Below are 21102 nucleotides of genomic sequence, written 5' to 3'. Positions count from 1 at the left end.
TGACTGCAATTTTTTTAGGGATGGAGTATGGAGATATTCTCCAGAGGCAACAGTATCGCTGCCTGCGTCCAGTGATCAGCGGTGTGCATTTAAAGACACAAAGCGCCAGCTCCCCTTGCCCCCCCTGGTAGCTGCGCCACTGCTCCTACTTTATGGGATTTACACTGCAGTTAGGTCTAGTCTGTTATTAGTGAAATAGTCTGCTCTTTCTAGCTATCTAAATGTCTACAAATTGCAAAGGGTGATACCACAAACATATCTTATCTTACTGTAACAAGCCTGATTAATCTGCCAAACACATGGCTGGGCAGGGCATGAAAATGTTTGTGTATCTGAAATAACTTTTTCCTCACATTGTATGCAGTTATGAAAGTATATACAAAGTTCCATCTGGAACATATGGAATTGTGGAGTATAGAAGCCATCAAGTACAAATTAGGTCACAAATGTTTCAGGATAAGGGTTTGTCTTACAGGGCTTGTCATCACCTTTGAGAAATGTTATGGAAAAAAAAAATACTTATTATATCTCCTGAGGACTGGCAGAAACTAGAAATGGCAGTAGAAAGCCATACAAACACTTTTAAAGGTGGTGAATCGGACAATTGGAATCTCATAAGTTAGATGTGACTGAAAGTCATATGAACATTGAAATACCAAATATGAAATACTTTCAGAAGGTAGGAAGAGCAAAGTACAGAGTTTTTCCACAACCTCTGACTTAGCGATTCTATCAAGACATTTTATTGACTTTACATTCTATGAATGTATGCTAATGCATAATGCATCACTTGTGTCTAATTTTAGATATGATAAATCACTTATCCTATTGTATATTTGCTGCATCATGGTGATTCCTCTCCCTTTACTACACTTATCTCTTTTTTTTCTGGCAGCTTTAATTCTTATCCTGGGTGTCTGAGTATAATCGACTTTTTGGTATCACTCGTGTACAGTTCTGTTCTAATTTTTTTTAAAATATTTTTTTCACATGTGCCTCTTCTTTCATTGTTTAAAGGAAATTTACCATCAAAATCGACCATAGAGAAACCAGGGAGAGTTACTCATAGATCCAGGTACTGTGACTGTGGTAATCTTCTTATATTTGTTATACATGGCGTTGTTCCTTCTAAAATCAACTCTTAAAATTATGTTAATGAGGATTCTGAAGGATTCTGGGGGTTGTTACCAGTTTCTTTCCATGCTGCAGCTTCACAGACTGTTAGACTGTCTGTGACACAGACTGTTAGACTGTGACATTTTCACCACACAGTGGGGGGATGGGGGGAAGTGCTCCTTGCACACTGTAACCTCCTGTAAAGCTACAGCATGGAGAGCCTCTAGTAACACCCCCCTAAAGCACTTCAGAGACATTAAGGTCAACTGTAACATTTATTTTTCCACAAATCAATAACTCTTGGGATGTAGAACAACCTTGCCTATTATCTTTGGTACCTACACTCACCGGCCACTTTATTAGGTAAACCATGCTAGTAACGGGTTGGACCCCCTTTTGCCTTCAGAACTGCCTCAATTCTTCGTGGCATAGATTCAACAAGGTGCTGGAAGCATTCCTCAGAGATTTTGGTCCATATTGACATGATGGCATCACACAGTTGTCGCAGATTTGTTGGCTGCATATCCATGATGTGAATCTCCCGTTCCACCACATCCCAAAGATGCTCTATTGGATTGAGATCTGGTGACTGTGGAGGCCATTTGAGTACAGTGAACTCATTGTCATGTTCAAGAAACCAGTCTGAGATGATTCCAGCTTTATGACATGGCGCATTATCCTGCTGAAAGTAGCCATCAGATGTTGGGTACATTGTGGTCATAAAGGGATGGACATGGTCAGCAACAATACTCAGGTAGGCTGTGGCTTTGCAACGATGCTCAATTGGTACCAAGGGGCCCAAAAAGTGCCAAGAAAATATTCCCCACACCATGACACCACCTGAACCGTTGATACAAGGCAGGATGGATCCATGCTTTCATGTTGTTGACGCCAAATTCTGACCCTACCATCCGAATGTCGCAGCAGAAATCGAGACTCATCAGACCAGGCAACGTTTTTCCAATCTTCTACTGTCCAATTTCGATGAGCTTGTGCAAATTGTAGCCTCAGTTTCCTGTTCTTAGCTGAAAGGAGTGGCACCCGGTGTGGTCTTCTGCTGCTGTAGCCCATCTGCCTCAAAGTTCGACGTACTGTGCGTTCAGAGATGCTCTTCTGCCTACCTTGGTTGTAACGGGTGGCGATTTGAGTCACTGTTGCCTTTCTATCAGCTCGAACCAGTCTGCCCATTCTCCTCTGACCTCTGGCATCAACAAGGCATTTCCGCCCACAGAACTGCCGCTCACTGGATGTTTTTTCTTTTTCGGACCATTCTCTGTAAACCCTAGAGATGGTTGTGCATGAAAATCCCAGTAGATCAGCAGTTTCTGAAATACTCAGACCAGCCCTTCTGGCACCAACAACCATGCCACGTTCAAAGGCACTCAAATCACCTTTCTTCCCCATACTGATGCTCGGTTTGAACTGCAGGAGATTGTCTTGACCATGTCTACATGCCTAAATGCACTGAGTTGCCGCCATGTGATTGGCTGATTAGAAATTAAGTGTTAACGAGCAGTTGGACAGGTGTACCTAATAAAGTGGCCGGTGAGTGTATATCCAATAGTTTCTTTGCTATCATCCTGGTTTTTGCACTAGGTCCTCTCCTGGCTATTCTTGTTACCCTTATGAATAATACATTTGTAAACAAGATACAGAGTGACTTTTAACTTTTTTTATTGTAGTGGCAATTTGTCATAAAGTATAGCATCCATTTATTATTCCGGATGTGTTTGGGCTCTCTTGAGCCTTTTTCAACAGCTGTTGAAAAAGGCTCAGCAGAGCCAAAACGCGTCCGGAAGAGCCAGGACCATTTCTTTCATTTGGATACACTGTTAATATCCACGAGCACAAGGTAAGAAGCATTTTGGGAGGACTTTTGTTCCCTGTTCCCAGAGCACTCTATGTGTATAGTAGAGCTGAATGTGTTCAGTTCTGTGGATACAGATGTTTTCTTCACAGAAGAGTGAGTTAAAAGATCTCCCCTGTTCTTGATCAGTCCCTCCATCGCAGTCATTCTACAGTACATTCTACTATTTTCACCTCATGCTGCAGATAAGCTATTAGGCCTTAGTGCTCACACAGCACAGAATATACACTTCATGTAACTATTTTACTTTTGATTTCTACCACTTAATACATGTTTCATACTCTCCATGTGATAAAAGTTGCCAGGCTAGTCACTATATACATCCTCTTTGTACACTATGCAGTGAATACACTTGTAGGAATCTCAGATCTCAGAATCTCAGATTTGCTGATAGTTTACTGAAAAAGAGAACACATGGTATCATGGGAACTTGGGGCACAGTGAATTGAACTCAGCTTCAGGGCACTTGGGGCACAGTGAATTGAACTCAGATTCACATATGAGAATTTGGTTAAATCATTATAACTTCTGAGTTTTAGCATAATTTAAAAAGTAGATTTTTAGAAGAAAGGAGGCCATGGATAACAAATATAAGAAGTTTACCACAGTCACAGCATAGATTTATCAGTAAGTGTCTCTGGTTCTCATGCTTGATTTTGATGGTAGATGTCCTTTATATTGACCTTTTGGTTTACAAAAATTGGTCACATTTTTAGTGAACTTTTTGTGGTGATTTTTTTATTATACTCTTGTACTTGCATTTTAGTTTCTATATAGTCTTCTTAATTTATTTTTCCAGTAGCAATTACTGCATAGTATGTAGCTTTGTTCTTTAAAACTAATCTCTTATTTGATCATCTAAGAAATTTAGTAACTGTAACATACTGTATAATGTTACACTAAAAAAAAGCATCTGGGCTATTGGTGAATTCACCTTGACATCTTCCTATAAGAGAGAGTTACAATATCTCAGTACAGTACATTTAAACAATGCCCCAACACTGTTAGCTACAAATAGATCCTTTTATTGAGCTTTGCTAGGTCACCCCTTTAAACTAAATGGGGTAATAATGTAATAATGCGCTTTTTTTTTTTTTTACATTTAAAAAAAGACAGTTTTCATGCTGTGACTGCAATAAAAGAGATCATTTTAGTTCCTTTTTATCGTGATGGATCCACTAATTTACTTTGCTCATATATATAATGATTTCTACTAATCAGTCCATTTTCTTCTGTAGTATGCAGAATGGAACTGCAGGGGAACTCCATTCTATGAATATCTAAGTATTCCCTGCTATCAGGAATACATGACCTACCTAGTATGTTTATTATCCATAACAGTCTCAAATGTCTTTTATTCTCATAGATCAATTAATGATTTGAAAATATAGCATTTCTAAAATAAATTGTAACAAGTCAACAAGTATTCCCCATCTAACATACTGTAAATGTATTCTAGAAATAGATGGCTTCTTGTTTGGAAGCCTATTGATACTAACTGTAAAACACAATATTATAATACATTGTATAGCAGTATTACTCAATACCGATACTTTTTGAACTTTATACTTTGTTAGTACTATGTACTAAATGTTATTTGTACACTGCATGATATGGTTATTTGTACACTATATAATGTATACTACATGAGGGACGTTAGCAAAAATTATTTCACGGGGCTTGTTCAAACTAAAAGGTAGCCATAAGCCTCTACTCTTCCCAGGAGAAAATAACTACCAAAAACTGTTAAAAATTTATTAATACAACAATTTATTTTTAATTTAGTTATATATACTATTTTAGAGGAAAGGCTCTTTGATAAAGGGGGGTTGGGGATTGGAGTGTGTATATATTAGTGTAACTACATGTACAACCTGTAGCCGTATCCCATTCACACTATATGTAATATATATATTATAATAGAGCAGAGGGTCCAGTTATGAATAATGTCCCCTGTAACACTCTTCAACCAATATTTTATCATAGCCTTTATTCAATGTGGTTTATATTATCACACACCCAAAAGAAAATGTCAAGGATATCACACATTTCAAAGATGTAATTTAGAAGTGCAGTAAACTCATAAAATATTACTGCATGGTATAGCAGATCTTAATGCACCAATGTTTTCCATTTACAAGTATTACCATGCATTGCTGCAGAGATATTGTATCGGCTATTAGAGCTCAATATTTAATTCCCACAACTGTACATATAACATCTGTTACTCATATATGATGATACAGAAGAGCAATAATTGTTGTCCTTCTCCAGTGAGTTATCAATGCGATGTTAACAGACAATCACCAAATTTTGCACAGCCGCTCTCTGTGACTATCAATTAAACTGGGTTAAATACATTTGAAAATTATTCTAACATTTTTATTTGTTTCTCCCTACAGTTATGGATGCCAAGCATTGCAGTCTATGGATGTTTCTACCTCTTGTTATGTCTCTTTTCACCACAGTTGGATTATGGATTGTGTAAGTATATATACACAAGCTACTCATCTGGCATTAGATCTGATAAGTTAGTAATTCCATGAATACAAGCATCCTCCCTTCTAAAATGGTTTTGAAACCTTCCTTCCTTCCTTACTTTGTAAGCACCAACAACTGTAGACAGGTTTCAGTGTTACAGTGTTCTGCCAGCCATATACACTGTTCTGCTACTATGTAAAAGTATGATTAAACAATGCACAAGGGCTGATCCCTAAAGCTGTGTCAGCTTTTTATTTCAAAGCTGCTGACAGAATCATTTCAAGTATGGTACTTTTTACAAATAACCAATACTCTGCAAATTGAAATACTGTGATGTTTTGATTAGTGCATATACAGGCGGTCCCCTACTTAAGGACACCCGACTTACAGACAACCCATAGTTACAGACGGACCCCTCTGCCCCATGTGACCTCTGGTGAAGCTCTCTGGATGCTTTACTATAGTCCCAGACTGCAATGATCAGCTGTAAGGTGTCTGTAATGAAGCTTTATTGATAATTCTTGGTCCAATTACACCAAAAATTTTGAAACTCCAATTGTCACTGGGGCAAAAGAAAAAAAATTGTCTAGAACTTCCATTATAAAATATACAGTTTCGACTTACATACAAATTCAACTTAAGAACAAACCTCCAGACCCTATCTTGTATGTAACCCGGGGACTGCCTGTAAATAATAATATTACAAAGCTTGGTGCAGGAAATTATTACAAAACCAAACTTACTCAATGTATACAGTGCCAGAACCAGACTAAGTATAGAGATACAGTACAGGCAGTCCCCGGGTTACGTACAAGATAGGGTCTGGAGGTTTGTTCTTAAGTTGAATTTGTATGTAAGTCGAAACTGTATATTTTATAATTATAGATCCAAACGAAAAAACTTTTGGCCCCAGTGACAATTGGAGTTTAAACATTTTTTGCTGGAATGGGACCGAGGATTATCAATAAAGCTTCATTACAGACACCTTACCGCTGATTATTGCAATCTGGGACTATAGTAAAGCATTCAGAAAGCTTCACCAGAGGTCAGAGGGGTCTGTCTGTAACTATGGGTTGTCTGTAAGTCGGGTGTCCTTAAGTAGGGGACCGCCTGTACTAGAACCAAGCTTACTACATATATACAGTACCAGAAGCAAGCATACTACATAGATACAGTAGCAGACCCCAGATTACTACATAGATACAGGACAAGGACCAAGCTTGCTATATAGATATGGCACCAGTTTTAAGCTTACTAAGTAGACAAAGTACTAAAACCAAACTTACTACACAGTAACTGTACCAGAACAAAGGATATATTAAAAGTGTGAGCTATAATACAAAGACAAAAAAACAGAACCAAACTCAGTTCATAAAAATTAAAGAAAAAAGCTCTTATGATCTGTGACTCATCTGACGCAGAAAAACAGGCATAATGCTGCAGACATGATGAAGCACCCCCATCTTATAATGGTATAGAACATAACAACCACTTCCCTCAATACATATATATAATATAATATACCAAGACCCTTAACCACTTGCCGACCTGTGAGGTATTATTATGTCATGCTTCTGGCACTGGCTCTGGCAAGGAGCTAGTGCCAGAAGCTGCGGGTGTCAGCTGTATATTACATCTGACACTCGCCTGTATTCCTCCAATCGTGGGTGTTAACCCCTAACACACGAATGACCACACCATGTAAGGGGCTATTGATGAGGATAGAACCCCTGCGCAGCTTAACAGGGGATCCAATCCTCCAATGGCAATCCCGGAGTCCAGCAAGTGACCCGGAGCTGCATGATCTCTTCACCAGACTGAGCCCTACTTCCAGGCAGGACCTGGTTGCAACACACCGCATGCTCAGTGCACATAACACAGTGCAATACACCTGTATTAGATGAACAACAGCTTGAACAAGTGACCAGAGGATTTATAGTTCATGCAAACCTGTAAAAAAAATATCTTAATACAATTAATAAAAATAAATAAAAATAATTAATAAAATAATGTCCCAATAAACACCAATACACAAGTAAAATTCCCTATACACAAGTAAAATTACAAAATCACCAAAAAAAAACACATATTTGGTATGGCCAAGTTTGTAACAATCTGCACAATAAATTGGAAACATTATTGGATCCTTGCGTTGAACACTGTTAAAAAAAATGAGCCCTAAACCAGCTCTGTCATCCAAAAAATAATAAAGATTTGTCTATGAAAAGATCGTGATAGCAAAAGAAATCATTTTTATTTCTATATTAGTAAAATTGTAAAAATATATTTAAACTATATAAATGAGGTATCACCGTAATTGTAGTAATCCATATGTTCTAGATTTAATAAAATCTCATCAATAAGCTAAGGACCCATTTAAATGAAGTATTTGTAAAGTGCATCTAAACTCACAGAAAATAAGCCCTTTTATGTTCCAATTGCCAAAAAATAAAGACTGTACAGCCTTCAAGACGTGACAATGCATAATCTGCACTGAATAGCGCTCCTTCCCTTCAAAGCCATGACGTGTGCCCATACAGCAGTTTACCACTTATAGTGACACATGTCAGATTTAAAAAAAAATGGGCCATGAAAGGAAGGTGAAAAATGGCCTGGTCATTAAGGGGTAAAAGGGAACAAACGAAGGTAACAGAGTTACAGACCTTTGTGGATCATTGAGCCGGCAACTGTTAAAAGCAGGCAATTTAACTTAAAGGGGTTATCCGGGTGTAAAAAAATACTGAGGGCCGGGCTGGGGTGGGCTAGTTAAACATAATAAATGTGTACTTACCTCGTCCGGCGCCGCCAATGTCCCGCGCCGTAGTCCGTCTCCTATGTGTGCCGGTTTGTATACACGGACGCACAGGGAGCTTCCGGACGGCCGGAAGCTCCCATCCGACACCATCTCCCAGACCGGAATTTCCCTGTGCACGGCTGCTGTGCCCCTGTAAACAAACAGCGGCACGGATCAAACGGACCGTGGCGCGGGACATTGGCGGCGCCGGAGGAGGTAAGTACATGTTTATTATGTTTAACTTCCCCACCCCAGCCCGGCCCTAAGTATTTTTTAACAGCCGGATAACCCCTTTAAGGATGTCAGGTTCAGTGTTGAACATAAATGGCTATTTCATGGTGTGGGTGGCTGTGTGGGTTATTTTATACTGCAAGGTGCTGGGAAACATACAGAATTCTTTAAAGGGAACCTGTCAGCAGGGACCTCATTTTCACTAAGGGATATAAAAGCCTATTACACCTGCATTCCAAATATGCCTTTGTCCCTTCTCTAAACATGTTCATTTCATTGTATTGTGTATTTTAACTTACTTAACTCTCTGCCAGAATCCTGTGCTGAGTCATGGGGGTGACCTTGGTTTGGATGCATTTCAACTCTAAAAAATTGTCTTGCTCTTCTCAATCCCTCTTCCCTCATCCATACTCCTCAGCTCTCAGCCCCCTCCCTCCTCAGGTAAGGTAAAATACACAATTAAAATGAAATGAAAATGCTCAAAGAAGGGACAAAGGCATATATGGAATGCAGGTGTATTAGGCTTTTGTAATCTGTCTTTAGTGAAAATGATGTCCTTGGGGCAGGTTCCCTTTAAAGAATCCTGTATGCTTCCCAGCACCTTGCAATATAAAAGAACCCCCCCCAGCCACTCACACCATGCAATAGCCATTTAAGTGCAACACTGACCCTCACATTTTTCTGTAAAATTGCCTGCTTTTAACAACTGCTGGCTTAATGATCTACAAAGGTCTATAACACTGTTGCCAGCTTTCACACCTGTAATGATGATCAGAAGGACTTGGAGCAGTCAGAAGGCTCCAAGCTGCCATGGAATGTTTCCACAATCTCCTCACTGGAGAGCCATTGCATTACTTTCAATTAAAGTGACCTCTCAAAGGTCATATTCTCAACAGACCACAGCATATGAGGGGTCGATTGTTGTTCCCTGCTCCAAAATATCTGCTTTGTAATGCATATGATAAGAAACCTATAAGTTTGACATTCGCTCAAGACCACAGAAATAAATGTGCATTAGTTCCTGAAAGGAAATCTACCAGTACCTGTAAGGCAAACTACACTGAACTCACCTACACTCCTCTTAATCATGATCCCAGCAATTGTCTTCTCTAATCTTGACATGCCAGGATCACCTGACAAAAAGACTTATAAAGATGCAACCCGAAGTGCAGGGACGCAATGTCCAGCACTCCGGGCTGCTAATTGTTCAGCGTGACGTCACCTCTCTCCAACATGAATTCGCGTCTCTCGCATGACATCACCTCTTTCTTCCAGCATGGGAGAGGAAGGTGGCAAGGACGTGAACAATGCGTCCCCACGCTCCGGGCTGCTTTTTAGAAGTATTTTTTTCAGGTGATCATGGCGTGTCAAGATTGGAGAAGACAGGCGCCATGATCAAGATGTTGAAGAGAGTAGGTGAGTATGTTCAGTGTAATTTGCCTTACAGGTACTGATAGATTTCCTTTAAGTGTCTGTGATCGGACATATTCATGAATTCTGCAATACAAACAAAGAGCAGTAAATTGTTGCAGTCGCATTGAAGGGAACCACTCACATGTTGAAGTTTGTAGTAAAGGACATTTACCATCAGTTTAACTAATGATAGACGTTTATAACTTACATGCTCGTCTCCTTTAGCGGGTACCTGAACTGTTATGAACTTATGTTCAGGTATGGCGTAATATTCAAGAAAAAGAGGTTTATAAAAATATGCAGATTAGCCAAAGGCTTATGTCACATGCGTGCTGCAAATCTGTATATTTTTACAAACCCTTTTTTTCTTAAATATTTCACAGTTTCTGAACACAATAAGAACAGTTCAGATACCTGCTAATGAAGACGAGCATGTAAGTTCTACACATCCACCATCAGTCAAAATTATGGTAGATGTCCTTTAAATATTTGCTCTTTCTAGGTGTAAAAATGGTCTTATACTGTATCCTTCATACTTTACTTCTATTTCCTTTCTCCCATTTCCCTTTTTCCAGTCATACAATAAATAATCTTCACTTCCACTTCATAACGGATATTCCCATAAACATCTTCTTCAGATTTACCTCTCAAAATCTCACTAATTCTTCCCCATGTCTCTCTTATAGTTCTTCATTTCTCATGTATCCCCTTTTTCATCTATTTTCTGTGAATCTATTTACTGATTCTCTTGCATTCATTACTATTAGGTACACATCATATTCTTATTCATCTCCCTCTTCCTTTCTTTAGACCTGCGCATGTGCACTTTTTTATCTTTATTTTTATCAGTTTATCTGAATTTAAATTTGTGTTTTTGTAACAGGTACTTCATTGCCATAGAAGATGATAAAATCTTTCCCTTGACCCTAGACAGGTAAGTGCGTTAGTTCAAGGTACCTTGTCAGACTAAAGCTATGTACGTATGTCAAAAGTATAGAAAAAAAATCTTGTCTGAAATATAGATATCATCATTCTCTTGAATAAATATGTGAGAATAGAAAATGTACATACATTTCTGTAAATTAACTATAGCACACAGTTGTAAGAACCTTACTAGGGCTATTACAGATACCCTCTATTATGCTGGAATCCATGAAAATGATGTGAATCACCTTGGTCACTTGGATCTTTCAGTTGAATTTATAGTGAATTTCAAGCAATTATTTACTGTATTTTAAGAGATTGTCCTGCAATAACAAATAAAAGTTATATATGGCTAGTTGGCTACAAAAGACAGCCAATGACCTGTCAGGGATGGCTGTGACATGGATGAATGGGACGCCACAAGAGGTGAGTAAAGGAGGTTTATTGTTCTTATAACCCCTACCAGCCATATATAACATTGATCTGGACTTCATTAATTTTGGTAATACATTCCTTGCTAAAATTGCCAATTTACCAGAACAAAAAGTAATGTGAAAGTGATGATTGTGATTCAGTTATATGACATAGAACATATTTAAAAACAGGAAGCAGTTTATGGTCATCAAGTGAACTCAACCATTTTAAATTCAGTTTTCCCTTATCCTGTTTTATTTTTATTTTTTTAAGAAGACCAGATCCACCGAAACGACCTCCATATATAAGGTAAATATTATCAAGTGTTTATCATGGGAACCCAGTGGCATAAATGACATGGGAGATCCGTTGTATTTATAACTTGTGTTGTCATGATATTTATAACTTTTGTAAGAAAAACCATGGTATATATCACATGTTAAATATAATGTTTCCTTGTAGAAATGGCTGTTCATCTGGTTTTAGTTATTACTGTTCCTGAAGAACAGTTTTCAGATACTGTGCCTCCTCATGAAGGTCTCTCTAAGACTTTGCCTATGTAGTCTCCAGACCAATCTCCAACTATCTGATGTCCTTGACACAAGCAGGACTCATCACTTGAGAAGACAAACCTCCATTCCATTGTCCATTTCGGTATTGCTCTACATTATGATAGAATTTGAGTAGGTGGCTTCAGGTTAATGGAACACGCATAGCCCAATCCAATGGGAGCACCTGCTGATGATTTGTGTAGACAATTTTTGGAACCTTGGTTTTGTATGTGATGTGAACATATTGGCAACACTTGCTACTACCCAATTTGCATACATTTAGGGTTGTCTGTGATAGAAGTCTATGGGGGTCATTTATCTTTATTTTTCTTCCTTTTTTTCTGTCTTTTTAAAATATTTTTGGCACGTTGCAATTTTTGTGACCTTTTTGAAGACTTTTTGAAATGTCAGCAAGACACATTTATCTTCTATTCCAGATGTTCTAAATGTTGCAAATGACATGTATCTAATGATCTAATAAATTAGCAAAATTTTTAGGCACAAAAAGCTTCAGACAAACAATAGTAAAGGAAAATTTAGAAAATGGAAAGAAATGTTTGTGCTATTCCATTTCCATTTAACATAAGGAAAAAAGTGAGATTGATAAATTACCAAAGTAATAGACGAAAAAAAGACAGAGATACAAACAGAAATAAGATAAATGACCCACAATGGTTCCGTAATAAAAAAAAACAGACAAAATTGGGATGCAGAATAGTGCTGTTTTTGAAAATCGCAGGTGGTTTCTAGGATTCACTATTGAACGTCACAATGTTTACTGTAAAAATCAAATCCAATCAGTGATTTTGGTAACATCCATGTGCAGGTAGCCTTACAGCTTGGCCTTCTGGTGTTGTACTTTTCGTGTTATAGAGTTTTTTTTTTCACTGGCCGAATGCCTACGCTGCTCTCAAAATCTACTAACTATAAGTGGTCAGTTCCGCTTTTTTGACTCATCTCCCCCTGCAATCTGTGTCTGATGAAGGTCTTGGATATACCAAAACGTTACATTTATTTATTTTGGATTGCTTTTTCTCCAATTAAATTTTCTCATATTGCATTCAACATTAGGAGTGCCAAGTTTTCTTTAATGTTATGATTCTTATTACTTATGATAATGGATTGGTTGACTTGGGCAAGTTGGAATTATTTTGTGGATAATTCATGGTATATATGATTAGTATTAGAAATATTTACTGAAGTGACACATCTTAGTATATATCTATCTATTTCCTACAGAAATTATATTTATTGCATTCAATAATAGTAGTAGGTATGAATAGCATTCATTAATAAGATCTGTTTTTTTTTTAATAAGTGTTGCAGGTGATGTCCCGCCTGCAAGTTGTGTGTTTAGTCAAGTCATGAATATGGCAGCCTTCCTAGGTAGGCTCTATTTATATAAATTAAGACTAGAAATTCTGTTTAAAAGTTTTGAGCAACCTGTTTTGAAGACCTAGAAATTCCATGTTTGAAAGTAAAATATGAATCTTTGGATTTTAGGTGTTAAAGGGGATTTTCTATTAAATATTTCGGATATTAAACAACTTACCAATATATAGTCATATAAAGTACTGCATCATTTTTATTAATTCAGAAGCCACAACCCACCTTCAGAAAACCTTATGCTCAGTAGCCTTCTGCTCCCATCCATAAGAACGCGGGAGATGGAAGGTCATGTGACCATACACTCTCATGAGCTCTCATTCCCCTACAGTGTCCAGTGAGCTATCTCTGCAGTGATCTCCTTTCCCTGTTATACAATCAGTCACTGTCATGTCACAGGGGGCTGTTATGAGAAGCTGTGTGCCTGGACAGAGGAGACTGCATTGCTTCAGCTTTGATAAGCAGGGGAAGTATTAACAGCCTAAACAGTGAGGGAAGGAGAACATCCCATGGTTAGAAGACAGATCAAACAATAAGCTAAAGCAGTTCAGTGTCTGTTCCCTGCACACAGCTTCTCATCATATTAGTCCCCTGTAACATGGCAGTGACATGATGTGCAAAAGGGAAAGTAGATGGCTGTACAGTTAGCTCACAGGATGCTGTAGAGGAGTGAGTGCTCATTGGAGTGGATGGTCACATGACCATCCATTTCTAGCTGTTATCAGCAGGCTGCTGAGCAGGAAAGGATTTCTGAAGGAGGGTTGTGGCTTCTGATTTCATGAAAATTATGCAGAATGTTATCTAAATATGTTTATTGGTAAGTTGCTTAATATTATGTCCCCAATATATAAGAAATAATTAAAATATTGGCCAACCACTTTGATGGTAGGATTTGCAAAGCACTAAAATTGTATTAAAACACTAGCAATATCCCTCATAAAATTACATTTCACATGATAACTATTTCCATACCGTGTTTTCTAGGATAAAGCATAGTACTAAACATGCAGGAGCATCATGGCTTTTGCTATAGTCAGATCTGCACATATTCAGTTAACCCTAGTTACACTTCTTTACTACATGTCACCTGTACAGATCAAAGCGTGTGCATGAATGTGCATGATATTATTTTACAATTAACAAGACACTTGATAATAGTGATGGTTTTGGTCGCCAGGCAGCAAGATGCTGATTATCCACTACGGGTCCAGAGAACAAGAAAATAACAAAATATCTTATCTTTTAGCCTTAATCATTGCCGTCCTGCGTTTTATACAGCTGAAACCAAAGACAATCAGCCCTTGGCTAAGCATTAGTGGACTTATTGCCTTATGCCTGACGTCGTTTGGAATGACTTTGCTGGGCAACTTTCAGGTAATTTCTTGCCAACTTCCCAATTTAATTTCCTGGAAATAATGTTTGGAAATCAAAAACATATTCAAACTATTAACTTCATTTTCTGCAACAAAATCTCTTGTAACATTATTTAAATAGGAAAAAAACTAAATTACTGTCTATTGAAATACATAAAAAATTAGGAGAGCAACGTTCTCTAAGTATACAAGGATTATAGCTCGTTGATTGATTAAATGGGTTTTCCCACGAAAGTTATGATTCTGTACTTTGCCTAGGCCGCCACCATAAGATAAAATATTTATCTTATAGTTATCTTATCTGCTTTGACGGAATTCATTGTTTACTCACTATGGGGACAAGAATTGGAGCAGCAACCTACCATCAGATCCGTGATGGCAGGTTTCATTAAATGACATTTATCCCCATCTCTCAGGATAAGAGATAAATGCCTTGCCTTGGGGATTGAATATCTCACAATATACACATAAGTTCGAAAAAACTAAAAATATACCTGTCAAATTTTGCCAAAAATAAAAATCTCGAGAAATACACATAAAATCAAAAAACAAAAAAAGTCTGCAGGCAGTTTCCGGGTTACATACAAGATAGGTTCTGTAGGTTTGTTCTTACGTGAATTTGTATGTATTTTTTTTATTGTAACCCCAGCCAACATTTTTTGGTCTCTATGACAATTTGGGTTTTAAAAATTTTGGGTTGTCATAGGAACCAGGATTAACAATAAATCTAAATCTGAAGACACCTGTGATAACTGTTACAGTTGTTCATTGTAGCCTAGGGCTAAAGTACAGTAAATTACCAACATCCAGAGGTCCGTTTGTAAGTAGGGGTCGTCTGTAAGTCAGGTGTTCTTAAATTCTTAATTCGGGGACCGCCTGCAGGCGGTCCCTAAATATAGACTGAAAACCCTCTGACAGGCTCTGTCTTCAGCTCACCACGCAGTTCCGTTGCATACACCATGATGTCAGCCACTTGCCGACATCATAGTGTGTGCACCGACATGTATGCAAAGGGAACGTGCGGCGAGCCAGAGATGGAGCCAGAGCTGGAGCTAAAGACAGAAGAGGATCTGCGGGGGTAGATGTCTTACAAAGTTTTTTTTAAGTAGATTATGTCTAGATTATGTGTTTGCAATGTGCATTATATACTCCATGTAGACTGTGATTCAAGATATGTGACTTTTAGCCTCTATTTCTTTGTATTTCTAAAAAATAATTACTAAAGTTTAATAATCAGATGCTTTTCCTTCCTGTTACCAGCTAAAAAGCAATGAACTTATCCATAATGTTGGCACCTCCATGACCTTTGGATTTGGGACAATAGCATGCTGGATTCAGTCCATTCTGACCTTTAAAATAAACATCAAGAATGAAGGGAAAAAAACTGGAATACCCAGAGTTATATTATCTGCAACAATAACACTCTGTGTTATCATATGTATCCTTTTTTTAAAAAATAGTCAAGGTATTGTGTGCAATGTATGTATGTGTTTATGTATAGCTGATATTACCATGCTTAGGTAGCAAGTAAGATGTTTAGAGAATTCAGATGTATGAATTATGTAACAAAGCATTAAGTTGTCCTCGCAGGGTTACTTAAAAGAGAATTACTAAGAGACTGTCATAGACAGTCAATAGATGCCCGTATCCGGACACTTAAAACAAAACATAACTTTTATTAAATTGTCATAGAAGTAAGTAGTGAAAGTGACTGAGTGAGTGACAGAGAGACAGGCAGAGAGAGTGAGCAAGAGACAGACAGACAGGGAGAGTGAGTCAGAGACAGGCAGAGAGAGTGAGAGACAGAGAGAAAGGCAGGGAGAGTGAAAGACCGGCAAAGGGAGTGAGTGAGAGACAGGCAAGGGAGTCCCAAAATAAAGCTGTTTTATGAACAGTCACATTCCCTGCCTTTAGCTGTGATTGACAATAGGTAGAATGTGTAGACAATCTTTTGGTGGAAATCGCAACCTCTACTAACTCTTGTCAAACACAAGTTGGATGCCCTGGGATGCTCATCTGTGACTAACAAGTAGAACAGTAATAAGCGAAGCTCCATCTACTGTCCCTTTTTGGTTGCTGCATGTCAGTGCTACCCCAAATATTCACCTTTGTTTCAAATTATATTATTATATACTTGTCTCTGTATCTAAGTGTGTTGTACACTATACTTGCACACCGACTCTCTTTATTTTTGATATTATTTCCTTTGGCACATCATTTACTGATTGTGCATCTATAAACAACACTAAAATTGCACTATGATCCTACCTGTGTTGATACTACTGGTATGAAGTGTATGTAGGATGATTCCAGGTTAATATCCTACATAATACCTCAAATAGATGTAACCACTATATGAGGGACCCTTGTGTTTTTAGAATTTGATTTGCTACTTATTTTTTTGACAATTTAATAAAAGTTATGTTTTAAGTGTACGGATATTGGTATCTAATGATTGTCTGTGACAGATGTATGAACTACGCTCAATTTCAATTCATATAAAATAACAACTGTCTCAAGGGAAATAAATACCTATGACCTAGGGATCAACAGCTTATTTGTGCCTGCTGATCTGAGAAAGCCAGCAATGTCAAGTAGCCTGGGTTTAGAGATTTGAACAACATTATGTAAAATTGGCATCAATAGATCCTGTAGGGTTTGTTTGGTTATTAACCCAACTGCGGCATTATGGACTTTAGGCGAAGTATGACTGGGAGGCCTGTATACATGTGCTCCATTGTCTTATATTTCCCACACTTCTCACTGTTGCAGTTACCATAGCTACATAGCTGGCAGTAGTTGGAAAACTTTGGAGTTTATAATTTACCTATTATGTTACCCAGATAATAGTACCAAAGGTTCTTAATTTCAAACTTTTCATAGGGTTAACACAAGAAGTAGTAAAGTGTTACAAATAAAAAAAAAACTAAACACTGGAATACAGTCAACTTTTTAATATTTTAGAATTCACAGTTAAATTAGTCCTGATGTTATGTTCTCAAAATCAATAGTATTTTTTAATAATTGTGTACTTTGGATTTTCTGATTTTCTTTACATCCATTTTGTTCAGATTTTATCTTTGAGTGGAAGAAACTTAATATCTACGCACCAAGAGTTCAGTGGGTCCTAGTCATGTGCTTTATAACATTTTTTGGAACCTTAGCCGTGGAGTTCAGACACTGCAGGTTTGAAATAATTTGTGTTGAGAACCAACAGCACCAAGAGATCCTAAACAGCATGTCTGAAAACATGTCTGATGTCTCTGAGTATCAAACAGATCAGTTGTAATAAGATTGTGAAGCACATAGACTATAGTGATGTTTCTCAAACTGATATAAAATGTGAAATAACTAAAGACTATAAAAAACAATTTACATGGTTCTAAAACAGTGTTACCCACAAGGACATTTTTGCTAGAGTTCTAAAGGGTGTTGGAAAATGTCTTCAATTGTTTGGAAATTGGAGTCCACTGGCAACATTGGATGAAGAATTATTGGTGACCTTCCAAAAAGACTTTATACATGAAACTTGTAAGAGTTTTGGGGCATGGTGCCAAATTTATCTTTACCTTTGGCTTTTCCTGGAATCCCAATGGTCGCTGAGATCATTCAGCTTTGTGATTGGTTTACAACACAATGATACATCACAGCACTGGTGCATCTATTTTTCCCTCTATGAACAACAGTAGTGTTAATCAATTCATAAACTGTAGTTGTAAGAGTAAATCTGGCTGGCAATTATGTGTATATGTCTTATCAACACTATCCCAGCAAGGAGGCTCACCAAAACCATTAGTGACCAGCTTGTATTGGGTCAAAATGTTCAATCACTTTTTGTCTTGTTATTTACCTATCAGCAGGAGCGGATTATCACTGCCATGGGCCCTGGTCTGTATGAATATTATAGCCCCTACAGGTCTGGAGTCAATTATTACATGTGGTACTAAAATCAAGTTTCTTGGTTCTGGTGGCCATGAAGGCTTGGGCCCCGGGCTACCACCCAAACCGCCTATAATATAATACACTTCCATCAAAATCGACAACTTTTCAATTATATCTTAGCTTGTATTAAACTTTTATTTCTTAAGTGTTTACCATGTGGTATAAATGATTTAAAACTTTATTCTCCAGGTCATTACAAAATTACAAAAGACATTTCAAAAAGAGAGATTTTTTTTACTTTTACTTAAGTTTTCATGTCACCACATTTCAAGACTCACATTAATATAATGTTTCTACCTTTGGGCTATGTTTGGGCTTGTTTTACAGGACAATTTAATAGTTTTTATTCATACTATTTTGAGGTTACTTTTTTATTAAAAAATTTTTTAGGACTTTAGGACTTTTACTGTGAGGATGAAATTTTGAGCTACATATTGTTATTACCACAGCATCTTAATGTTACTTTTCAGCTTTAAGCACAATAATTAGGATGTAAAAGGGCACTGCATTAGATGCAATTGGTTAATTAAATATCAGTTTATTTCCTTTACATAACATACTATAGCCTAATATTTAGTTTTTACCTATGTGAAAAGCTTCTTGAACATAAATTCTTGGGTAGTTACACAAAAGGTGGATTTTTCAAATCCACAAAAAATTCCACTTGTGTTACTTTCAGATCGTGGTGCAGGTTTACAGAGGATTTCACCTCTTCTATATTGAAGTTGGTGAAATTTATGCTGAAATCTGTAATGGCTCATTATCATTTCATTTCTGCACCACAGGTCATGTTTGCCACTGCTGTATGCTACCAAAGCCACAGCATTTCTGTCCCAGTCTCCTTACTCATAAAACTAGACACATAGGGTGACATTTATCAAAAACAGTGGCCTATTGAGTGTGCAGAGTACACCAGATTCATGAAATGTGGTGCACGTTCTTCATAAATCTGGCTACCCCTGCACTGCAGAAACTTTTTTTTGGTGCACCTTAAACATAGATTGTACAACACAATTCTGTCAGGGCATGGTAGTAAATGTGGCGCACGGTCTGACTGTGCCCGGAATGCCCCTTTATGTGCAGAATCCTGTGTCGTGGCGGACATAGTGCAGCCGCAACACAAATGCTAATAGATAATGGGCCTTCTTACACACACTTCCCCTATTAAAAGGAAATTGGATGAATATCTAACTGCTGGAGTAAGGGATGGCTGTATATAATGGGAAAATCGTATAACATACATGTTACAGAAAATCCTTGAATTTTAATACCATTGCATTCCACTTAATAATCTAGACATTGTTAAAAATAACCTGGATTTAGGACTACAAACCACCATCAACCTGTTATCCTGGACAGGGACAGGTTCACAATGATGTTTTTCTGTATTCTGGAAGATACACCATTATGCAAAAAAATTGAAAATTGAATTCTGTATAAGAACTAGGAAGAGTCCTCCTCCTGGCTTGATTTACTGTCTCCTAGCCAAGATACATCACCACAAGCCTATCGGACAGCTGTTGAACGTAACATATGATAATGTACTTCTCCTGTGGGACATTATTTAAGCCAGGAAGGGACACACTATTAAAATTGTATGCAGTTTAATGGTGAATATCCAAGAGGTTAGAAGCACATCATTTTAACATAGCAGGTTGGTAAAGGCTTAGGGGCCTAAATTCTCATGACAGGTTCCTTAAAGTATTATGACAGTATAAAATTGCTATATTTGATGGAGCCATGTGAGGTTTCTGTTTTTACTGTCCTTTTTGTGAGTAGATATATTCTTGATAGGCTTAAACTGTACATGTAATTTTTTAGTTATGTTAAAAAAAAACATTTATTGGAAAAATAAGCCACTTCATGCAGTATTGCAAGAAGAGTCCATTGGCACCATTGTTATCTGTACAACGCAAAGGGAAGTGGATTGTCAAAATGGCCCAAGCCATTTACTAGAATTATTACAATACTCACTGGAGATTTTTGCTCTTGGTTTCCCCCTTGAAGGAAATTTCGTCAAATTCAAGCATGATAAACCAGGGACACTTACTCATAGATCCAGGCACCCTGACTGTGGTAATCTTCTAATATTTGTTATCCATGGCCTTCTTCTTTTTAAAATCAACTTTTACAATTATTCTAATTAGCCTGGAGGGCTATGGGCTTGTTTAAGAAGCTCTCTGTGCTATGAATTCAAAAGCTGTTGTTACATCATACAAGCATATTTCCCACCTTTCCCCCTGCTCCCTCGGCACGTTCAGAATGTAACAGCTTGTGTGGATAAAGCACAGAGGGGCTCTGATAACACACACCAGAGCCCTTCAGTTTCAATTGTTCATTTAAAGGAAACCTACCATTTAGAATGGTAGGTGTAAGCTGTAAGTACCGAGCACCAGCTCAGGGTGAGCTGGTGCCGGTACTTAGTTTCGTTAGTGTTATAAACCGCGTTATCGCGGTTTTAACACTTTTTAAACTTTAGAGCAGGAGAGGCTTCGGCGCCTACATAGGAAATAGCGGAGATGTTGCGCGCGCACGGTCGCGCGCAGCGCCGAAGCCTCTCCTGCTCTAAAGTTTAAAAAGTGTTAAAACCGCGATACCGCGGTTTATAAC

General features: G+C 37.7%; 1 protein-coding gene across 7 annotated transcripts in view; it reads left to right on the top strand.

The window, feature by feature from the left end:
* The window catches only part of TMEM150C (transmembrane protein 150C), a 138964-nt gene extending 118134 nt beyond the window's left edge, over nt 1-20830 (top strand). For 3 of the 7 annotated variants that reach the window (XM_072114694.1, XM_072114711.1, XM_072114718.1), the window contains 8 exons: nt 1018-1075; nt 5386-5467; nt 10786-10836; nt 11514-11549; nt 13110-13177; nt 14424-14551; nt 15811-15988; nt 17622-20830. In XM_072114694.1, the coding sequence (XP_071970795.1) occupies nt 5388-5467; nt 10786-10836; nt 11514-11549; nt 13110-13177; nt 14424-14551; nt 15811-15988; nt 17622-17839 (759 nt within the window). In that variant the 5' untranslated portion in view covers nt 1018-1075; nt 5386-5387 and the 3' untranslated portion in view covers nt 17840-20830. The remainder of the gene's footprint in view (nt 1-1017; nt 1076-5385; nt 5468-10785; nt 10837-11513; nt 11550-13109; nt 13178-14423; nt 14552-15810; nt 15989-17621) is intronic. The other 4 variants (XM_072114734.1, XM_072114702.1, XM_072114726.1 and 1 more) reach the window with 2 other exon arrangements.
* The last annotated feature ends 272 nt before the right edge of the window (nt 20831-21102 follow it).

Source organism: Engystomops pustulosus, chromosome 1 (genome assembly GCF_040894005.1).
Source record: "Engystomops pustulosus chromosome 1, aEngPut4.maternal, whole genome shotgun sequence".
Taxonomy (NCBI): domain Eukaryota; kingdom Metazoa; phylum Chordata; class Amphibia; order Anura; family Leptodactylidae; genus Engystomops; species Engystomops pustulosus.
This window is presented reverse-complemented; position numbering and strand designations above follow the sequence as displayed.